This window comes from Equus caballus, chromosome 10 (assembly GCF_041296265.1).
Source record: "Equus caballus isolate H_3958 breed thoroughbred chromosome 10, TB-T2T, whole genome shotgun sequence".
NCBI classification, from domain to species: domain Eukaryota; kingdom Metazoa; phylum Chordata; class Mammalia; order Perissodactyla; family Equidae; genus Equus; species Equus caballus.
In genome coordinates this window covers 10,570,315-10,593,800 of record NC_091693.1, presented here as the reverse complement: position 1 = coordinate 10,593,800, position 23,486 = coordinate 10,570,315, and the positions used below count along the sequence as shown (strand labels likewise).

The window sequence follows — 23,486 nt, the reverse complement described above, 5'->3', positions numbered from 1 at the left end:
TATTCCTTCTTAGGCAAGTCTAGTAGCAATGAATTTTTCAGTCTTCATCTGGGATTGTCTTTATTTCACTTATATTTTGAGAGAGAGTTTGCTGAATATAGAATTCTTGGTTGACAGTTTTTTCTTTCAGTACTTTGAATGTCATCCCCCTGACTTCTGGTCTCCATTGTTTCTGGTGAGAAATAAGCTAAAATTCTTTTACACGATGAGTCATCTTTCTTTTGCTGCTTTCAAGGCTTTTGCTTTATTTTTGGTTTCCAACAGTTTGACTATGATGTGGCTCTCTTAGAGACAGTTTGATTAAGTGTTCATATCCTACTTTATCTCACTTGGAGTTTAAATGTGTGTGTGTGTGTGTGTGTGTGTGTAATCAGATTTAGGAAGAGTTGGACCATTATTTCTTCAAATTTTGCTCCTTTCTCTCTCTCCCCACTCCTGGCCCTCCTGTTATGTGTATGTTGGTATGCTTGATGGTGCCCCACAAGTCTCTGAGGCTCTGTTCACTTTCCTTCCTTCTTTTTCTGTTTTTTTAGTCTGCATAGTCTCTACGTATTTTCAAGTTCATTAATTCATTCTTTTTCCAGCTCAAAATTGCCATTGAGCCCCTCTAGTGAATTTTTCCTTTCAGTTATTGCACTTTTTAACTCCAGAATTTGTTTGGTTCCTTTTTTTTTAAATAACAACCTCTGTCTCTCTACTGATACTCTCTATTTGCATAGACATTGTTGTCATACTTTTCTTTATTCTTTACACATGGCTTTCAGTTCCTTGAACATATCTGTAATAGGTGTGTTGACGTCTTTGCCTGCTAAATCCAAGATCTGTGCTCCCTCAGAGAGAGTTTTCTACTGACTGCTTTTTTCCCTCGTGAATGGCTTTACTTTCCTGTTTCTGGACATTATGTCATTACTGTTGTTGTTATTGAAAACTGGACATTTAAGATAATATATGGTAGGGCCAGCCCGGTGGCTTAGAGGTTAAGTTTGCACACTCCACCTTGACATCCCAGGGTTTGCGGGTTTGGATCCTGTGCGCAGACCTACGCACCACTCATCAACCCATGCTGTGGCAGTGTCCCACGTATAAAATAGAGGAAGATTGCCATAAATGTCAGCTCAGCAACAATCTTCCTCAAGCAAAAAGAGGAAGATTGGCAACAGATCTTAGCTCAGGGCCAATCTTCCTCACCAAAAAAAAATATATATATATATATTATGGTAGCAACTCTGGAATCTGATTACATGCCTCTCCCACCATACACATCCAGGGGTGGTTGTCACTGCTGTATTTTTGTTCTTGTTTGTTTAGTGACTTTCCTGGCCTAATTCTGTAGAGGCTGTATTTCCTGCAGTGTATGACCACAGATGTCTCTGCTATTATATGGTGGTGGTGGTGTTTTTTAAAGCCTTGTTTCCTGTAAGTCGCCCCTATGTCAGCATAGCTAAGTGGTCACCCAGCGATTAATCAGAAGACTTCCTTAAGTGCTTTGAGCCATAAGCCTTCTACCCATTGCTGAGGAAACCTGTGTGTGTTGGGGCATGCCTTCAAAGTCCACAGTTTTCAAGTCTGCCTTAGCTCTCCTTTCCTGTTCATGCAGGGCCTCCCAGTCAGCCAGCAACAAGTAAGTGGGGCTCATTCTAGTATTTTCTCAATCTTTGCACAGCCCTGTGCCTGAGCACAGTCTTCCTGTCACCAGGAATCCGTCAGACCTTTTCAACGTCACCTATGGCTGTCTCATTGTCCCTTTCACATTTTTGGTTGATCTCTTGCTCACCCTAACCTGTACCACAGTCCTAGGCACATGGAACGCTGACCTTCGGAGATTGCTTGCTATTGTTTTCAACAATGCCCTGAGACTAGACCCTCTCCCCAGAGTTTCAAATCAGGTGATTCCCCTCCGGTGGGAGTGAAGGTGCCAGACTTCACAGTTTCTGGTGTTGGCTGGGGGCGAAAGGGAGTAACCCCAAGTTAAAATGTGACAAACCCCACTGTTCTTATTGCAGTTTGGTATTTTTTCTTCAATAAATGCTTTTTAGTTTGTGGTGTGACTTTGCTTAATTTACAGTGTTCTAAAATGGTAGTTTGGTTGCTTTTTTTGGTGAGGGGGAGCAGATTTACTGAGGTCCTCACTCGACCATTCTGGAAGTCCCTTCTTGGCAGTTTCTTACAAAGCTAATTACTACACCATAGGATTGAGCAATTCCACTCCTACGTATTTACTCTAGAGAAATGAAAAATTATGTTCACACCAAAACCTGTACAGTGATGTTCATAGCAGCTCTATTCATAATCACCAAAACTTGGAAACAAGTGAAGGAACTCAGAATGGGAGAAAATATTTACAAATCATATATCTCATAGAGAATTTGTATCTAAAATATAGAAAGAACTATTATAACTCAATAATAAAAATACAAATAGCCCGATTTAAAAATTAACAAAGGTTCTGAATAAATATTCCTCGAAGGAAGATATACAAACGGTCAAGAAACAAATGAAAAGATGGTTGACATCATTAGCCAGCAGGGAAATGCAAATCAAAACCACGATGAGTTACTATTTCACACCCATTAGGATGACTAGAATAAAAAAGTTAGATGGTGCCAGGCCCCCGGGCTAGTGGTTAAGTTCAGCACACTCCACTTCGGTGGCCGGGGTTCAGTTCCCAGGCATGGACCTAACCACTCATCCATAGCCATGCTATGGTGGGGACCCACATACAAAATAGAGGAAGATTGGCACAGATGTTATCTCAGGGCGAATCTTCCTTAGCAAAAAAATAGATAAAAATAAGTGTTGGTGAGGATATAGAGAAACTGGAAACCTCGCACACTGCTGGTGGGAATGTAAAATGGTGCAGTTACTTACGATAAGTCTGGCAGTTCCTCAAGTGATTAAACATAGTGTTTCCATATCACCCAGCAATTCCACTTTTGGATATACACCCAAGAGAAATGAAAACACATGTCCACACCAAAACTTGTAAATGGAGGAGTGCCCTGGATGGGCAGGGAGGGCTGGGCTTGGCAACCTCCTGCTCACACTGCAGGAAGATGGCTCAGCAACTTCTGCTGAGGAGGTGCCTGGCCTCTGTCACCTCCAGGAAGCCCCTCAGAGTCAGTGGGCACCCCTCACCTCCAGGGCCCAGCAGACTGCACAGTGCAGTCCTCATGGCTTGATAGTAACCCTGGCTCCAGCCTGGTTAATATACACCACCAGAGTCTCTACAATGACCTTTAACGTCCAGAGTGGACCTGAGTTTCAAGACCGAGTTATCAACAGTGAGTCACCAGTGGTGGCAGATTTCCATGCACAGTGGTGGGGCCCCTGCAGGATCCTGGGACCGAGGTTAGAGAAGATGGTGGCCAAGCAGCACGGAAAGGTGGTGATGGCCAAGGTGGATACTGATGGCCACACAGACTTCGCTATGGAATATGAAGTGTTGGCTCTTCCCACTGTGCCAGCCATCAAGAATGGGGACGTGGTGGACAAGTTTGTGGGCTTCAAGGACCAGCTGGAGGCCTCCCTGAAGAAGCCGATTCGCTGACAAGCAGGCAAGAGTCCTGATTTCCCTGCCCACCTGGGCCCCAGTCATCCAGGGAGGGACCCTGATAGAAGTCAGCTCTTCTGTGCTGGCCCTTCTCGCCTTTTTGTCTGGCCCTTGTGGGCCCATGCTTTGGAGACCAGGCCTCCAAACATGGGAGCCCTGAGTCTTTTCAACCCAGCTGACTGCCCAGGGTGGCCACCAGAGAGAGGAGTGGTGCTGCTGCTGATCTGGGACAGCCGTCTTCCCACTGTTGTCTGCTCCCTCTAGGGCTCGTCACATTCTCCCAAGATGCTTGGAGAGCACCCGGGGCAGCCTGCAGGGCTACTGTTGTGGCATGAACAGCTTGGTCCTCATCTCCCTGGTCCCTTCTGATCTGAACCCTGGTGCCTGGCTCATCTGCTGCCTGCATTTTTCTTTTCTCTTGCTCTTTTGTAAAATAAATAAAAATAAGGGGAAAAAAAAGAAATCCAAACAAGTGAGAGTAATATAATTCTCTCATTTTTTGTCGATTTTGTGGAACTTTGTGTGATCCCTTCTACCTCCTGCTGTGAAGGACAGACCCCCGGCTCTGCACTGAAATGACCCTGTGGCCACCCCCTGCCCCAAGAGCCCCTCCCTTCTTGCCTCCCAAGCAAGAGGGTGGAGAACAGGCACTGGGCTGGGGCAGCCCTGGCAGACCCTTGACTCTGGAAGGCTCGACACACTGCCTTCCCTCACCATTAGCTGGCCCTTTGGTTCTCTGTGCAGGAGGCTTAACTGTGAACAAGCCAGACCAATAAAACTAGAGTTTGCACTGTCAAGAAAAAAAAGATAATAAAACTTGTAAATAGATCTTTATAACAGCATTATCCACAGTAGCCAAAATGTGGAAGCAAACTAAATGTCCATCGCTGGATGGATAAACAAATGGCTGCTGTGGGTTGAATTTGTCTCCCCAAAATTCATATGTGGAAGTCCTAACCCCTAATACCTGCCATGTGACTGTATTTGGAGGTAGGGTCTTTAAAGAGCTAGTTAAGGTTAAACAAGGCCATGAAGGTGGGCCCTAATTCAGTAGGACTGGTGTCCTTAGAAGAAGACATTAGGACACACACATAGACAGGAGGAAGAGTGCGTGAAGCCCAAGGGAGAAGACGGCCGTCTACAAGCTGAGGGGAGAGGCCTCCGAAGGAACACCTGCTGACTCCTTCATCTTGGACATTTAGCCTCCACAACTGTGAGAAAATCCACGTCTGGTCTTTACACCACCTGTCTGTGGTGCTTTGTCATGGCGGCTCTTGCAACTAATACAGTGGAATATCCATACAATGGGATATCATTTGGCCGTAAAAAGGAGTTAAGTAGTGATACATGCTATGACTGGGATAAACCTTGAAAAATATTATGCTAAGTGGGAAAAAAAAGTTACAAAAGACCACACATTATATGATTGCATTCATATCAAAATGCAGAGTGGGGAAATCTATAGAGATGGAAAGCAGATGAGTGGTTGCCTATGGACTAGCCGGGAGTGGTCTTTTCATCATCGAGTTGTGGTTGTGTATAAAATTCCTATAAACCTTCTTGAACAAGTTTTCTGTAGGTGTATATTTTTAATTCTCTTGCACAAATACCCAGGAGTGAAATTATTAGATCCTAGGGTAGATCTATGTTTAACTTTCTAAGAACTGCCAAATAGTTTTTCATTTGGTCGCACCATTTTATCCTCCCGTAAGTAATATATGAAAGTTCCACTTGCTCCACATCCTTGGGAAGGTTTGATGTTGCCAGTCTTTTAAATTTTAACCATTCTGGGAGGTATGTTGTAATTGCTTATTGTGATTTTAATTTGCATTTTTCTTGATGACTCATCATAATAATATTTAGTTTTTGTAAATGTTGTCCCAGAATTTAGACCCTGGCTAGAGGCCGGTTCAGTTCCTATTCTTGAGCAACTGGTTCAGTGCACACCCCTAACCACCTCTCTTATTGGACTCTCATACTCCAGGCCACTAGCCACCTGCTCTGATTGCCCCTAAGGCCGGGACCAGACAACCAGGCACAGGCCACTCCCCGAACTTGCTGAAATTATTCAAAGTAGAAATCCTAAGACTGCCTACCTTGCCTCGTCATTTCTTCCCACAGAAACTACAATAAAGGTTCTTGCCCACAGTTCTCCTCTCCCTCTGCCTTGTGTGTGACCCTGGTGCTTCCCGAGTGACCCTGCGTGGCCCACTGTGTTCTCCTCAGGGACCTGAGAGTGTAATAAACAAAAACGCTTTCCAGGATCTCTCTTGATCTGCATCCCATCCTCACCCTGAGCTAACACGGTTGAAACACTCAAGCTGTGGATTTCTCATGTTTATTGGCTGTTTGTATACCTTCTTTCGTGAAGTGTCTGTTCACATCTTTTGCGCATATTTGTTTTAAATTTTCATCCTGTTAAGTTGTATGAGTTCTTTAGATAGGCTAGACAGAAGTCTTTTTTTGGATATATGTATTGCAAATATTTTAGTCCAGCCTATGACTTCATTTTCCTTGTCTTAATGGTATCTTTTGATGAGAAGTGTTTAGTTTTACTGAAGTTCCACCTTCTAGAAGTTTTATAGTTGTTTATATCTGTGATCCACCTCAATTTAATTTTTGTGTATTGTGTAAGGTATAGGTTGAGGTTAACTTTCCCCCTACATTTATTCAGTTATTCCAGCACCATTTGTTGAAAGAACTTTCCTGTCTCTCATTGAACTGCCTTGGAATTTTTTAGGAAAAGCAAATGACTGTATAAGTAGTGTAGGTCTATTTCTTGGTTTTGTTTAATTTATCTATTAGTTTATCCTTATACCAATACCACATTGTCTTGATTACTCTAGCTTCACAGTAAATCTTGAATTCAGGTAGTGCGAGTCCCTCAGCTTTGTAATTCCTTTGAAGTATCATCTAAGCTATTCTGAGTCCTTTGTATTTCCACGTTTTATAATCAACTTAGCAATTTCTACACAAATGTCTTTTGGGATTTTGATTCGATTCCACTGAATGTATAGATCAATTTGAGAACTGACTTCTAAACATTGTTGGGTCTTCTCATCCATGATTACGGCCTGTCTTTCCATTTATTTATTTAGGTATTCAGATATTCTCTGGCTTCTGTCAGTAAAACTGTGTAATTTTCAGGTAGCGGTCCTGCATGTGTTTTGTTAAATTTATTCCTACATATTTTATGTTCTTTTTAAATGGAACTTTTCTCTTTTAAATTTAATTTTCATTTGTTTGTGATATAAACAAATTGTGATATGAAAATTCAATTTAGGGGAGTATATTGTCCTTGAACTATAAGTCCTTCCCACAAAGAAAACTCCAGGTTCAGATGGTTTCAATGGCAGTCTGACCCAAGATTTAAGAAAGAAATAATATGAATTTTACAATATCTCTTTCAGAAAAGAGAGAAAGAAGGGATACTTCTCATCTCACTTTATGACATCAACTTAACACTGATACTAAAACCTGAGAAAGATATTTTAAAAATTAGGCCAATATCAATAATAAACATACACACAAAAATCTCCAAAAAATAATTAGCAAACAGAATTCAGCAATATATATAAAGGACAATATAGTCATGACCAAGTGGGGCATAACCCAGGAATGCAAGGCTGGTGTGACATTCTAAAATTAATCAAAGTAATTCACCACATTAAAGAAGGAAAGAAACCAAAAGATCATGTCAGTAGTCGCTTTTTATGTATTTGACAAAATTCAACACCAACTTTCCCAATCTGACAAAGGATATTTATGGGAAATGAGCAGCTAACATAACACTTTATGATAAAACACTGAATGCTTTTCCCTAAGGTCAGAAACAAGGTCCTCTCTGAGTGCTTCTGTTCAACGCTGTCCTAGCTTGTGCAAGAAGGCAAGTAAAAGAAATAAAAATTAAAAAGGAACTGTCTTCACAGATGTCTTGATTGTGTTTATAGAAAACTCTAAGTATAATCTATAAAAAATAAATCCTTCTAGGACTAAGTTTATTTAGCAAGGTCATGAAATAGAAAGTTAATATTTAAAAAGTCATTGTATCTTAAAGACACGTTGTTTCTAGTTTCCAAAGAACAGTTCATTACAATTCTAAAAGCTTATCAATAAAAGAAAAGGGGAACTATAATACTGCCTCACCTAGGACCACAGATGGAAAAATTCTAATTAAAATATTACCAGATGGACTACAGAAATATGACAAAAATCACAGTATATTACAAAAAATATTTAAAGTTCAAGACATTAATAAGTACAAATCAACATATCAATAAATTTAAGGAGAAACATATAAGATTAGGCCAACAGATAACAAAATGGCCTTGGACAAAATTCAGCAGTCACTACCAGACAAGGTAGGCATCCTCCACTCCCCTACGTATATTGAAGGAAATTATATAGAGGCAACAAAGAGAATTTATCTTCAAATAAAGAGTGAACATTATAGTAAATGATTAAACATCACAAAATTTTCCATTCAATTTGGAGAAATTGATGCCTGAATCACCATAATATTCAACCTTGTTCTGAGGAGTCTAGCTATTGCAATCAGAAAAGTAAATAAAGTAATGAATATTGGAAAATAAATAAAATTTTATTTTCAGGTTATATAATTTATAACCTAGAAATCTGTCTCATAAAAAGAGAATGAGTGTTTGGTAGATAGATAACTAATGCTATATTGAATGTAGGAGAAAATGATTGCATCAGTATAGCGAACGAAGAATCCAGAATGACATGCAAGTCGATTAGGAAAAAAAAGAAAAACCAGAACAAAAATAATGGAGAAAGTCCAGACTAGGAAAGTCAAAGTAAAGGAATGATGATTGGCCAAGAAACATGTTTGAAAAACTGCTCAACTAAAATTGAAATTTATGAAAATATATATTAAAACATATATCTAAAGTGATGCTATGGGAATACTCAATTTGGTAGGGGGATTCCTGTCAAACTGAGTATTGACAGGAGTATAAGAGAACAATTTGGCAATATCTAGCAGACTGGGAAGTGTATATAACCTGTGATCAGTTTAGCACTATCTAACATAACTGACAGAATATATGACATATGAGCAATCCTACTTCCACATGTATGCAATTAGAGAAATTCTAGCTAACACAAACCAATGACCACAGACAAGGATATTCACTGAAGGACATCTGAACTAGGGAAAAACTGTTGAAACTGGAACATGAAACAGTAAGAGAAAGTTTAAATACATTATGGCATGTTCATATAAAAAGCTGGGCCCAACGGGTTTTTAATTTTGTAGAAAAATATCGGCCCTACATTGAGAGGGTAAGCAGCTGAGTGCAGAGGAAGACGTGAGCAGCAGAGAATACACCACGCACGTCCTTTCTCAACATAGCTGAGCATCTGCTGTTTTATCTGAATTGTCCTTGCTGAAGGTCACTCTTTTTGGGTTAGGGCAGCCTTTCTGGTGGGTTCCCATCCCAAAGGTGTTAGGTATTGTGAATGGGACTTCCTTAGTAAAGTTTAAGATACACTGGGATAAACACAGTCAAGAAAATTTTCCTTAGTGTAGGACCCTTAAGTCTTTTGACAGCCTGAGAATAAGCATTATTTTCTTAGAAGAAATTTAATATTCAAAACTTCATAAGCCTGTGACCACAGAACATTTTTCAAGTACCATTAAATACCATGGTTCCCAGAGACATTCTCTCAGACATGCTGGGTTAAGGCACTGGTATCTATCTGTAATATTATAGATTATGGAATTATTATTAATTTCCTTATAAGTATGAAGTTATACAGTGACTGAGTAGGAGGCCCCCTTTATTCTTAGGAGTTGCATGATTAGATACAGAGAGGTGAAATATCATGATGTCTACAATTTATATGCAAACACCATAGCAAAAAAATATGTAAAAAATTATATAGAAGCAAACCAAATGTGACAATATATTAACAATCACCGAATATAGAGAGGGCATCCCAGTGTTCACTGTACTTTTTTTTTTAATTGTTTTCAAATGGACAGTGGTCTTTTGGTTGTTTCTAATTTATCATGAATTTTGGGCAAAAAAAAGAAGACTAACTTGTCTGCTTTTTGGATTATGAAAAGAAAAAGCGTTACAGCTCTCCTTGATTCTTCAAAAGCTTGACTCATAATTCTCACACTTATCAACTCTAGAGATTTCTCTCTCACAGTAGTTTTCAGAGATGAGTTCTGATTTTAGAAACGGAATTTTACTTCTTTTTACTGGGTTTTATCCACAATTAATTATCTCAATTTAAGTAAAGAGTAAAAGGTCATGGAAGACTTTTACAAATTCCTTACACTCGTAGGGTCTTCCTCTCACGTGAATCATTAATAATATCAGTAATGATAAAAATAACAATAATATTTATCGAACACATACTTTTCTAAAGGATTTTTTATTAACATTTCATTCTCACAAAAAATACTATTAGGTAGGTATTATTATCACCATTTTAAAACTGAGGCACGGAGGGGAGAAGTGTTTTGCCAGATATCACACAGGTGGAGGTGGAATTATGAGAATTATAGTAAAGCTGTGCCGTCGCTAAAGTCTTTTCCCACACTCCCTGAATTAACAGAATTATTCTCTGCTACAATGCTAGACAAAGTGTGGTCCACGTACTGAGGCTGGTCACAGATGGTTGCTTCTGGTCTGCAAGGAGTTAAGGTACAGATACTGAGAGCAAATGTTTAGAAACCCTTCCAGCAATCTGACAGAGCGAATTCATGTCCATTAAATTCAATAATTAAAAAATGGGGGCTTTCATTATGTATCTGTTTTTCTTTCCATTTCATTTTTCTGATAATCCAATTTTATTGCATTTTATAGAAGTGTTGGTCAACAACCAAGTTGGGGTGGGAGAAGATCCTTTGCCTTGGTCTGAGATGCACTGTAGCAATATCAGTCTGCTAATGTTTCACCAAGACTGGGTGATGCTATCAACCCTTTCAATCAATATATATAGTATAAAACTATTGCTGTTAAGTTTTGAGCATGAAACAAAAGGGATTCCCCTAACAAGTCAAAAATTTCTTAACTGATGAGTTCACTGTTATAAAAGGCATTTTCTAAGGGCCATTCTATCTTCTTCACATTATGCATAGAGTATCCTCACTAATATGATTTCTCTGATGTAAAGTAAGTTGATCACTACGATTAAAGGCCTTCCCACATTCTTTACATTTATAGGGTTTCTCACCGGTATGAATTCTGTGATGTCGAGTCAGTTCTGAATTAACACTAAAGGCCTTCCCACATTCTTTACATTTATAGGGTTTCTCACCGGTATGAACCGTGTGATGTCGAGTAAGTTCTGCTTGAAGACGAAAGGCGTTCCCACATTCTTTACATCCGTAAGGTTTCTCACCAGTATGAAGTCTAAAATGTTGAGTAAGATGATACCGACGACTAAAGGTCTTCCCACATTCCTTACATTCATATGGAATCTCACCCGTGTGAATTCTTTGATGTAAGGTAAGTTGATAACTACAAATGAAAGCATTCCCACATTCATTACATATGTAGGGTTTCTCACCAGTATGGATTCTGTGGTGTTGAGTAAGATGATAGTGACGACTAAAGGTCTTCCCACAGTCCTTACATTCATAAGGTTTCTCACCAGTATGAATTCTGTGATGTTGAGTAAGATGATTGCTACGAATAAAGGCTTTCCCACATTCCTGACACTTATAGGGTTTTTCGCCAGTATGAATTCTGTGATGCTGAGTAAGTTCTGTTTGAAAGCGAAAGGCCTTTCCACATTCTTTACATTTATAGGGTTTTTCTCCAGTATGAATTTTATAATGTTGAGTGAGATTATAGCGACGACTGAAAATCTTCCCACATTCCTTACATTCATAAGTATTCTCATTGGTGTGAATTCGCTGGTGTGAAATAAGTTGGTTGCTGCGAATAAAGGCCTTCCCACATTCCTTACATTCATAGGGTTTCTCACAAGTATGAATTCTGTGATGTCGGGTAAGTTCTGCTTGAAGACGAAAGGCTTTCCCACATTCTTTACATCCATAGGGTTTCTCACCAGTATGAATTCTATGATGTTGAGTAAGATGATAGCGACTACTGAAGGTTTTCCCACATTCCTTACATTCATAGGGGATCTCACCAGTATGAGCTCTCAGATGTAAAGTAAGTTGATAGCCACAAATAAAGGCCTTCCCACACTCCTTACATTCATAGGGCTTCTCACCAGTATGAATTCTATGATGCCGGGTAAGTTCTGTTTGAAGACGAAAGGCTTTTCCACATTCTTTACATTCATAGGGTTTCTCACCAGTATGAATTCGATGATGTCGAGTAAGTTCTGCATGAAAACTAAAGGACTTACCGCATTCTTTACATTCATAGGGTTTCTCACCAGTGTGAATTTTCTGATGTTGAACAAGGTATGAGCCATGACTAAAGGCCTTCCCACATTCATTACATTTATAGGGTTTTACACCAGTATGAATTTTCTGATGTTGACTAATATGTCGTTGTACCCTAAAGGTCTTTCCACAGATCTTACATTCATAAGGCCTCTCACCAGTGTGAATTCTCTGATGTTCAGTCAGTTGGTAATGAAGTCTAAAGGCCTTCCCGCATTCCTTACATTCATAAGGCCTCTGTCCAGCATGAATTGTCTCATGTACTCTAAGGTCTCTAACACGACTAAAGGCCTTCCCACATTCCTTACACTCATAGGGTTTCACACCAGAATGTATCCTCTGATGTTCCGTAAGGTGGTAATGAAGTCTAAAGGTCTTCCCACAATCATTACATTCATAGGGTCTCTCCCCGGCATGAATTGTCTGATGTACTCTAAGGTCTCCCACACGACAAAAGGCCTTCCCACATTCCTTACATTTATAGGGTCTTTCACCGGTATGAATCCTCAGATGTTGAATAAGGTATGACTGTTGTCTGAAAGCCTTCCTACATTCCTTACATTCGTACGATTTCTCTCCAGCATGAATTTTCTGAGGCAGAGGAAGAGATATATGTTTTTGGATTATCACTTGACTGACGCATCCCATCTGATGATGTTCTCGTCTCTCAAATTCACGTTTACACTGCAAAGCATTTCTGAAAATGGTGTCCTCATGGATGTAGGTTTTACCTTTTTCCACTGTCTGCAATTGAGATAGATATATTTCACAAACATCCTTGTCTGGAAATAACTTCTCAGTGACATACTTAGACTCCAAATCTGGAAAAAAATTAAAAAAAGCAAAAAGGAAACAAATGCTGTAATGCAATTTTTCTCTGTTGGGGTGGAATGAGGAGTTGCATCTCATAGTAGAAATAAAAGATAAACTAAAAATAACACACATTAGAAGTAAAGATACAGAGCGGGAGTCAGCAAACTTTTTCTGTGAAAGGCCAGATAGTAAAAATTTCTGGCCTCGTAGGGGATGTGGTCTTTGTCACAATTACTCAGCCCTGCTGCTACAGCACAAAGGCAGCCATAGACAATATGTAATTTAACGAGTGTAGTTGTGTTATAATACTTTGTTTATGGACACTGAAATTTGAATGTCATAAAATGTTTATGCGTCACAAAAATATTCTTCTTTTGATTTTTTTTCAACCACTTAAAAACAGAAAACCCAGTGTTGGCCTGTGAGCCATACAAAAGGTGATGGTGAAATACTTGGCCCCCAGGCCATCGTTTGCTGGATCCTGGCTTAGAGACCCCTAAGTTATAGTAATACAATTTGAAAGAAGACAGAAAGACCTCAGAAAATGATGTAACTTTAAAAGAGGGTAAAACAGGTGATTAGAGGAACAAGTCAAGTCAGCGTCCTCCAACTTAGGATGGACGTAGGGGAGTTCCTTCCGTATGCTGCTGTTCAGGCACCAACCCAGACAGACAGAATCAAAATCTATAGAAACAGTCCTGGATAGCCGCATTTTTAATCTTTTTCATCAGATGATTTTGATGCAGATCTGTACCTAATTCTTTTCCCAAAGGTTTCTCTTTACCCCTAGAATGAAATCTGAACATCTTACCACAGACAAACATATTACCACCATATTATCTTGCTTATCTGTAAGACCTGTTCAAGCCACTGTCATCTTTGTTCTCAATCTCCTATCACAATGCATCCTTTTGGATCCTATAATGTGCCACAACTTTTTCTATATCTTAAGGCTTTTCACAGGCTGCCCCCTCTCCCAGGAATTCTCTGACTTTAGTTCTTTGTATGGCGGCTCCTTCTCACTCTTCAGGCCTCAGGTTAAAGGTCACTTCCTCAGAAAGGCCAGCCTGACTGACCACATCTCAGTCAGTCCACGTTCTTGGCTCCAGATTCCAGAACTTAGTTCTGTGGCTTTTCCCAGCCACAGACTCACTAATTTTCTCACTTGTTGTTCTGTGTATTTTCCTATACCTGTTTAGAATTTTCGCATCTGTGTTTATGAAGGATATTGATTTGTAGGTCTCCTTTCTCATAATGTCTATGTCTGGTTTTGGTATCAGAGTAAGGCTGGCCTTGTAGAATGAGCTGGAAAATATTCCCTCCTCTTCAAGTTTCTGGAAGAGTCTGTGTACAATTGACACACAAATGTAAAAACCTAAAACCATAAGAATTCTACAAGAAAACATAGGAGAATAGCTTTGTAACCTTGGGTTTGGCAAAGATTCCTTAGATATGATACTGAAAGCACAATCCATACAAGAAAAAAGTGAGAAATTGGACTTAATCAAATGAAGAGCTGACGCCGTTCAAAAGACGCTGTTCAGAGAATGAAACGACAAGCCACATAACGGGAGGAAATATTTGCAAATCATACATCTGACAAAGGACTTGTATCCAGAATACATAAGGGATTCTCAAAACTCAACAATAAGGAAACGAACAACTCAATTAGAAAACGGGCAAAAGATTCTAATAACCTTCACCAAAGAAGATATATGAATGAGAAGAAATTAAGCCATGAAAAGTTGCTCAACATCATTAGGCATTCGAGAAATGAAAATCAAAACCACAATATGATACCCCTGCACACCGATTAGTATTGCTAAAATTAACAAGACTGACTACACCAAGTGCTGGCAAGGATGTGGAAGAAACAGAATTCTCCTCTTCTTCTGCTGGGCAAGTAAAATGGTACAACCACTTTGGAAAACAGTGTGGCAGTTTCTTAAAACTTTAAACATATATTTACTGAATGATCTACCCATTCCTCCCCAGATATTTACCCAAGATAAATGAAAGCATATATCTATACAAAGACTTGTAGGTGAACGTTTATATTAGCTTTATTTATATAATACTCCCAAACTGGAAATAATTCAATGTCCATCAACAGGTAAACAGATAAACAAATTGTGGCATATCCACACAATAAAATACTCGGCAATAAAAAAAGGATGAACTATTGATACATACAACAACGTGAATGAATCTTAAAATAATCATGCTGAGGGAAGGAAGCTAAACCAAAAAAATCACTGTATGATTCCATTTATACAAAATCCTAGAAAATGCAAACTAATCCACAGTGACAGAAAGCAGACGGGTGGTTGCCCGGAGAGGGCGGACAGCAGCAGGAGGAAGGGACTATTTTTGCAGGTAATGGATCTGTTTATTATGTTGATTGTGTAATAGTTTCACAACATACATCTGTCAACTTATCAAATTGTACACTTTAAATATGCCCAGTTTATTGTATGCCACTGATACATTAATGAAACTTTTAAAAAGTTATCGTACTTGGCCCTGAAAATGGATGCATTTTATATTATCTAAATTATGCCTCAATACATATGATTAAGAAAATGCACCTGCCCCGTACTCACCAATTCCACTTCTACATATTCCCGAGAGAAATGAAAACATACGAGCACACAAGTGATGGTACAAGAATGTGCAAATCGGCTGTATAATCTGGTTGGGGAATAAACACAGATGATCTCCACCTCTCCACTGGCTGTTTCCTCTGCCTGGAATGCTCCTCCTCAACATTCACGTGGCCTGAGGCCTTACTTTGTGTCTCTGCTCAGAACAGCCTTTGTTGAGAGCATCTCAATCAGCCCCATGACCCTCCAGCATTCTGTCTCCTTCCTCTGCTTAATTTTCTTCACAACACATATCACAACCTAATATTACCTTATCTGTCTGTTTGTTAATTACGCATCCCCGTTACTACAATATCGACACCTCCATGACAGCAGGAACCTGTGTCAATAGCGCCTAGACTCTAGCACAGTGCCTGGTTTCAAGTAAACAGGAAATTTGTGTTGAATACAATAATTTTAGGTAATGGAGAAACGAATATAAGTGTAACTGTACAAGAGGACTTGGAAAGATAGGTAAAATGGTTGTCAATGGGGATGAAAGAAAACAATCCCCTCTTTGCAGTGGGAGGAGGGAAACAGAAGAGAAACAAGGAGCAGAGCACTAGGAGTGAAGCGGAAGTGCCTTTGGTAGCTCCTCTTGAGAGGACCTTAGTGTTTTCCAGGTCTCAGGCCTTTTCTGCACAGGCCTTGGGCCTTTGAAGGGAGCTCTGCAGACAGCCTCTCAGGGGCGTGCCTCCCCTGAGGTGGTGTGCTCTAACCTGGGGTGGCGTCCCCCTGCCTGATCTGCCGCCACTCACCTGAGCACCAGCTTCTTGTCCCTTCCCTTGTTACCATCCAGGGCTCTTTGTCTTGCTCCAGGAAAGTGATCACATCTGGCTTAGGAATGGACCATCCTGCTCATAAGACAGAAATGCACATGATTTAGAACAAGAACAAAAATTAAAAACAGTGAGCTCAAAATGACTTAATTCAGACTTGGTTATATTTATATTAAACTGTAGGTTAAAATGGTACTTGAGGAAATGAAAAAGGTCCCTGAAGAATATTGACATTTAGATGGACTCATGATCATAGGACTAAACAGGCCAGATGGGGAGGGCAAAGGTCTGCTCTGCTTTTAAAGGCGTATAGACCAGGGTTGAGAACAGACTCTGGAGCCCTTCAGCCTGGGTTCAAATCCTCTGCCACCTACCAGCAGTGTGACCTTGAAAAGTCACTTACCCTCCGTGTGCTGTACTCTTATCAAATGAAAAATGCGGCTGATATTATCTAATTCACAGAGCTGTTAGGAGAATTAAATGAATCAATATTTGCAAGGATTTAAAAGGATACCCAGTACATAGTATTATTTTTGTTGTTGTTACTATTGTGTTGAAAGAAAAATACTGAGTTTCCCAAAACACATCCAGATTCTTCCTCAAAATTCTTTCAGTGCCAAAGCAAAATTCACAGACTAGAACTTTCAATCATAAAGTAGGTTAAAGGGAACATGTCTCTTCTAGAATGGGATGTGTTTGCCTGAATTTTAAGTGGATATTGTTAACACAACCCACCACCATATAAACCGCAGAGGCTCTTCTGATGATCACAGAAAGCCAGAACCCGGAGACCAGCTCATCTCTCTGCAGACGGGCCCGACGTGAACCCAGAGCAGCTATAGAAATTCCGAGCGTAGACATTATATGAAACCCGGCTTCTCTGAAAATGCTGTAGAACCCAAATCTGGGAATCACTTGGAAAAACAGGCAATTGCAGGAAGGGGCAGAGGGAAGAGCGAAAGTCACTCAGGGATGGGGAAGATGAAGGCGCTGAATGCAGGTGTCCATTTCCAGTGCAATAATGCCCGAGCCATTTCTTTCCAAACTGGGCAGAAATTCAGCTGGTTTCTCAAAACAGACCTCTGAAATTCAACAAAGGAGAAAACTGACATTCCAGAAGCAGACTGTGAATTATCTGCACAGACATCCTTACCCAACGAGGCCAGGTTCCTGTAGTTCTCCAGCATCACGTCCCTGTACAAGGCCCTCTGCGCGGAGTCCAGGCACGCCCACTCCTCCTGAGAGAGGTCTATGGCCACGTCCCCGAACGCCAAGGACATCTGAAATGACAGACCCACGTATTACAAACATTGTTTTACACGTATTTTAATTGTATTTTCCAGGTGGAAAACTGCAGGAAAGTGGCAACATAGCAAGTAAACTGGGGGTCAAGCCTGTGACATGTAGGAAAGAATAAAGAAATTAGTCTTTCTAAAGTGGGGTACCTACATGCTTTTAAAGAACACTGCTGGGACAAACAAAATGTCTGTATACCGTGGGATACCATAACATCCAAGGGTCTGGATGAATAAATGAATAAAATAAATGAATAAAATGAATAAATGAATAAAATAAAATGAATAAAATAAGCAAAGTTTCCCAGTGAAATGAAACCATCTAAATAAGCACTCTGCCTGCATTTTAAGTTCTGAATAAATGTGAGTTCCACTCTATTTTTCCTTTCAAGGAATTCAAAAAAGAGAAGTAATGAATTGTTTTTCCCCAAAACTACTCTGAAATCTCTGTCTTAGAAAATAGGACTTGACTGACATTTGATTTCATCAAAACTCAGGTTCACCATTATGCGAGATAACGTCCCAAGCATTCTCCCTTGTTGTAAGGTGACAAAGTCTTGAGCTAATTTATTTATTGGCTGGCTAGTCATCCATCTTGTGGATATACCAGACTAATCCTTTTTTCATCTTTAGGCATTTAGGTTGGACAAAATGTCTGTGGTCTCCCCCAATCCTGTGAGCCTATTTTCATCCCTCATTAGGGATCCGGAGGGTCTTCCTACCTGCTCCCACCACCGTCCCTCAGGAACACTTGTCTGGATCCTGAGCCAGAGGATGCTGATGTAGGATGATCCACAATGACAATGACATCATTGGAGACCAGCATAACCTCCCCAATCACAAAACCGACTTGGTCTGGTTGTTCGTCCCTCTGGGGACCCCCCGGCTCGATCCCTGATGTCCCCATATGCAGGCCTCACACTCCAATCCAGTTTCTAAGCCTCTCAAGGTATGCGCTCTCACCACATGCAGACACTCGACACTGACTTCCATCTCATCAACCTGCAAAACTCAGGAGGCTAATGGGACCATCATCTCTGCGTCACGGAATCATGACTCTAAGGAGGGAAGTTCAAATAGTTCCCTCAAGGGACTTCACCTTTCACTGCTCCATCAATGCTCCTGAGAGAGACTGGGCACATGCAGAGGTGACGGGCAGGTGAACACAGGTAAGAGGCAAGAGGGGCGAACGAGGAGCATGCTAGGTTGTGTGGCGGCACCCTTCACTTGGACTGGAACAGGGAGCAGGTTCCGCAATAGGGTTGTGTCAGGAAGGAGGTCTCAGGGTCATGAAAATGCTCACAGGAACTCAAAACCACATCATTTCAAGGAGGAGAAATGCAAACTTACATGATCCATAGTTCTAGAACTGCAAGAACTGTCAGTCCTCTTTGGGCTTCCTCCGGAGAAGAAGCAGAGTCCAGAGAAGCCAGGGCTGGGGGAGGGACGAGAGGCTTTGAGACCAGGCGTGTCTCAGAAATCCCAAAGCGACTTAAGGTAATATTACTGTGTTTTGCCTTCTTTCTACTTCCATCCCCCCAATGCCTCATATACCAATCAGGAGAGATAAGAGGGAGTTTGGATAAAGCCAAACTCTCCCTAGGCCACGGGGAACCACCTGCGCGAGTATAGACACAGAGCAGAGGCAGCCTGCATGAAGCCAGACCAGGAACTCCAGCAGAAGGGTCTCTGGCCCACCCCAATTTCTGATGATGCTGATCTGTAGCTGGGACCAAACTGTCGAGTCCTGCCCTGAGCAGACCCTCTTCCATCCACATCCACCCTCTAGAGCCGAGAAGAGGCCGCCCCATCCAAGTCCAAATGTCTTTGATGGCTCAGGTATGTATCTGGACTCCGCAGACACACAGGCAGAAAAGAGCAGGTGACATTTCCCACTGCAAAATGCACTTGCCCACGTGAGCTCCTTCCCTGGCCAGAACTACAGCTCCCAGAACCCTCTGGGCTCTGTTCCCAACCAACCCCTATTTCCTAAGCAGGATCATCTGTCTGCTTTCCTGCAGGAAGTCACCGACCACCCCCATCTCTCAACATCAAGGCTGCAGAGGTGTGAATTCGAGCCAATTCTCTCTCAACTCTGGCTTCTTCCTCTGAATCCCAGGATTTCTTCCTCTGAGTGAAACTTGAGCACAGGTAATGCGCTAAGAAATAACAACATACCCTCCACCAAAGTTACTAAGTTTCAATACCATTCGGGAGATACTTGTTAAAGAAATAAGGAAATGTGAGTTGACAGTTCTTAAACTGGCAGATTTAGAAGACTGATGCTATGCCTTATGAACGAGGTCCCGGGGAAATGGATATTTTGTAGCTGGTGTGGATGTGTGCAACCTTTCAGGAGGGCATATAGAAGAATGTGAAGGAATTTAACCAACCTATTTCTGAGACTCTGTCCAAAGAAAATGACTGTAAATGTGTATTAAGATGTATGCAGAGAAGGGAGTGGTCAGCATTCTGAGTCCAGCACTAGCTCACTGGTTACGTAAATGACAGACCATCTAGGTAATGAACTATTAAGTAGATATTAAGTACTGTGCTAAACTGGAGAAAATATTTAAAGGATATAGAAAATATTCAGGATATATTCTAAACAGAAAAATCAGCTTAAAAAAACAGAATATACAATATGATTACATTTGTGAAAAATACACACACACGTATATAGAAAGAAAGAAAGAGTGCAAGACGGGGCTGGCCCCGTGGCCGAGTGGTTAAGTTCGCGCGCTCCGCTGCAGGCGGCCCAGTGTTTCGTTGGTTCGAATCCTGGGCGCGGACATGGCACTGCTCAACAAACCACGCTGAGGCAGCGTCCCACATGCCACAACTAGAAGGACCCACAACGAAGAATACACAACTATGTACCGGGGGGCTTTGGGGAGAAAAAGGAAAAAAATAAAATCTTGAAAAAAAAAAAGAAAGAAAGAGTGAAAGACAGACAGGCAGACATCAAGACAGAGAAAAGTCCAGAAAGTTATATATCCCTATATCCAAACTGCTGATCTACATATTTTTGATATTCTTTTTGCTTAAGTATAATCCATAATTTTTAAAACAATTTTAAATATACACAGAGGCATATATATGTATTTCTTTCATTTTTTTTTTTTTCAGAGAAAGCTCTTCCTCTTTTAAACAATTCTCTTAACTTGGAGAAAAAGCTCAAGACAATCTAAACTCAGCTGTTATATTTTTATTGAACGTCTTTTTCTCCATTAGCTCCTCCCACCTGAACCGCTCTCTGATTTTTTGTATACGTCCTGTCTATGAATGTACGGCAGTGTCTCGTAGGGACAGATCCTGGCCTCCACGAGGCTTCCTTTCACGTGCTCCTGACAGATGTGTTCCGGGCAGTTTATTTTACTCTGAAACTGCTCTTTCAGCGCCGAGACCCTCCAAACTGCTGCTGAATAATCTCATCCCATTAATCTCACTTTCAATCTAACATCGTCAGAATAAAAACTGCGAGGTATGAAGTTGTGCTATCCAATATGAGGGCCAAGAGGCGCACGGGGCTAGATAAACCCAACTGAAATTAAGGAAAATTAAAGAAAATTAAAAGTTCAGTTCCTCAGTGGCACTAGCCACATTTCAGGTGCTCAGTAGCCTCATGTGGCTAGCAGCTACCATACTGGAGAATAGAGATAGAGAACATATATCTGTATGTGGTATGGCAGCACTGGTATGAAGCATAAAATCCATTTATTGCCACAGAGTTCCCCTGAGTTCAGAATACAGTTCTATCATAAGACCCAGCATACTATGTGTCCTTATGTCTGATTTTTTTTTTTTTGGTGAGGAAGATTGTCACTGAGCTGACATCTGTGCCAATCTTCCTCTACTTTATGTGGGATGCTGCCACAGCATGGCTTGACCAGCAGTGCTAGGTCCATGTCCAGGATCCGAACCTGCAAACCCCAGGCCACCAAAGCAGAGTGCAGAAGAAACTTAACCACTATGCCACCTAGCCGGCCCCTCCTTATGTCTGATATCTGACTAAAATTCCAGGAATTTTAGGAAATGGCTATAAAAGCACATTAAGATATAGACATAAGATGTTTATCATGTAACAACTCAGAATAAGCAAATATTACAAATATAAACAGCCACAGGAGTCAACAGGTGATACAAATTATGGTCAGTTATGATGGCACACTAAGGCCTTATTCATACGGATTACATTGGCCCATATATATTGTTGGAGAAAGACATTCACGGTGAATTACTGACTGATACAAGCAAATTTAAAAAGATGTAAGATTATGGGAGCGATTGTAATTTCATTAATAACAGACTCTGTTGTTAGACTTTCAGAATGTGACAGGCACTAACTTTTCAGTTAGTTTACTGATAAACTAGGGTTAAGAACAGCACCTATGTCATCCAGTTGTCAGGAAGACTGAGTTATTACATATATACCGCTTAATGACATGTAATTCCTTAATAAGAGTCAGATAGTATTATTAACATAAAGGACATTCCACGTCCTTTATTCCACTCTTACTAAATAAAATTATTTTTTACTGCTTCTTTTTTTGCAGTCAAATTTGAGTCTCATGTCTACTCTGTTTTATAATGACATTTAAAATATTTCAGAGCCAAGCTTTAGAAGTGAAATTATTTTTAACAGTGGCAAAAGAGACTCTCAGAAAGCTAAGCAGGAAATCTCGCCTTCTCCCCACAGTTGTCAAAGAGAGGACATCCTTCTTCAACATAAAACTAGCCAAGAGGATCTAATGAGGCATCAAAAAGGAGAACTTTAATAAGAGGTTCAACCTTATTCTCCTGTCCGATGGAAAGATTTGCATGAATACATGAATATTTACAGTTATTACCGTCTTATTCTGCGTTCTACTATTACAAATCTGTCTTACAAAATGTTCTTTGCATAAGGGAGCTTCAAAAGGTACTTGGGTAGGAGAGGGTATTGCTATGTCCTGTGAATGCAGCCTTAATCTAAAAAAAGTGTAATCTTGAAGGCCTATCTTATTTGATAAATTTTGCCATAATAATTCTCTCAAGTGATTCGTATAACCCTAAAAGGGGTAAATACCGGGAAGGTTTATCCAATTACAGGGGTTTATTGGCACTTTCTTCTTCCTCCTATATTCATGGAAGTATGAGAAACCTATGGTTAGGTAGAATTACTTTTTCTAAACAGGATTTGGCAAGTGTCTGTCCTTTGTATGTTCAATTAGTACAATTAGTACAATTTCTATTCTGCAGAAACACACACCACCCCCCCATACATATGGAGGTGCACAGAAAAATTCTGCGGAATTACGCCTCCCCAAAAGATTAATAGTGATGCTGAGGCTATTTTAACTTTCTTCTTCATAAGTCTCTCATGCAACATAACTGAATAACTGATGCTTTTTGCAAAAAATGAGCATTAATTCCATAGTCTTAAGTATACAATAAATCTAAGTCCAATTTTAAAATATTTTAAAATCTGGAAGCAAACTGGTTCAACATATGTGGTAACAGTAGGACAACCACACACACTCGCCTGTCACACTCAATCTCACACACACCCCGCCTGTCACACTCAATCACACACACGCCCCGCCTGTCACACTCAATCACACACACCCCCCGCCTGTCACATTCAATCCCACACACACACCCCGCCTGTCACACTCAATCACACACACACCCCCTGTCACACTCAATCACACACACCCCCGCCCCCCGTCACACTCAATCACACACACCCCCGCCCCGCCTGCTCCTCACGCGCGCACAGGCCTGCGGCTCCAGGCACGACGCGCCCCGGGCTCCAGACTTTGGGCAGCAGCCCGTCCCCACCTCCACCCCCACGAGGCGGGCGCCGCCTCACCTAGCACCCACCTCTTCCCCCGCTGCGGCTGCGGCCAATTCACCTGCGGCAGCTGAACACCCAGAACACAGGCAGAGGGCCCTGGGTCGCGGCTAACTCTGCCCCTGGGGCTTCTGGGAAATGTAGTCCGTAGCCGGAAGCCAGTGGACTTGGGCTGC

At 40.9% G+C, this 23,486-nt stretch overlaps 1 protein-coding gene and 1 pseudogene across 4 annotated transcripts; one reads left to right on the top strand and one right to left on the bottom strand.

Annotated features, from left to right (window-relative positions):
- Positions 1–2,859: 2,859 nt before the first annotated feature.
- Positions 2,860–3,654, top strand: LOC138915915 (thioredoxin, mitochondrial pseudogene; annotated as a pseudogene).
- Positions 3,655–7,242: 3,588 nt separating this feature from the next.
- Positions 7,243–23,454, bottom strand: ZNF546 (zinc finger protein 546). Of its 4 annotated transcripts, XM_023649735.2 has the most exons (5): positions 23,340–23,437; positions 18,825–18,909; positions 17,333–17,459; positions 16,159–16,254; positions 7,243–12,766 (listed from the first exon to the last, which is right to left on the bottom strand). In XM_023649735.2, the coding sequence occupies exons 2-5, from the start codon at positions 18,831–18,833 to the stop codon at positions 10,650–10,652; spliced, it is 2,349 nt and encodes a 782-aa protein (XP_023505503.2). In that variant the 5' UTR covers positions 18,834–18,909; positions 23,340–23,437; the 3' UTR covers positions 7,243–10,649. The 4 variants fall into 4 exon arrangements, with proteins under 4 accessions (XP_023505503.2, XP_005596293.2, XP_070080515.1 ...); XM_005596236.4 differs by lacking the exon at positions 18,825–18,909 and having other exon boundaries at positions 23,340–23,454; XM_070224414.1 differs by lacking the exon at positions 18,825–18,909 and having other exon boundaries at positions 23,372–23,444.
- Between the last annotated feature and the right edge of the window lie 32 nt (positions 23,455–23,486).

Coding starts and splice junctions, on each gene's coding strand:
- ZNF546 (XM_023649735.2), bottom strand. Junction 16,255..17,332: donor CAGGAACCTGGCCTCGTTGG/GTAAGGATGTCT, acceptor TCTTATGAGCAG/GATGGTCCATTCCTAAGCCA. Junction 12,767..16,158: donor GACAAGAAGCTGGTGCTCAG/GTGAGTGGCGGC, acceptor ATTTTTTTCCAG/ATTTGGAGTCTAAGTATGTC.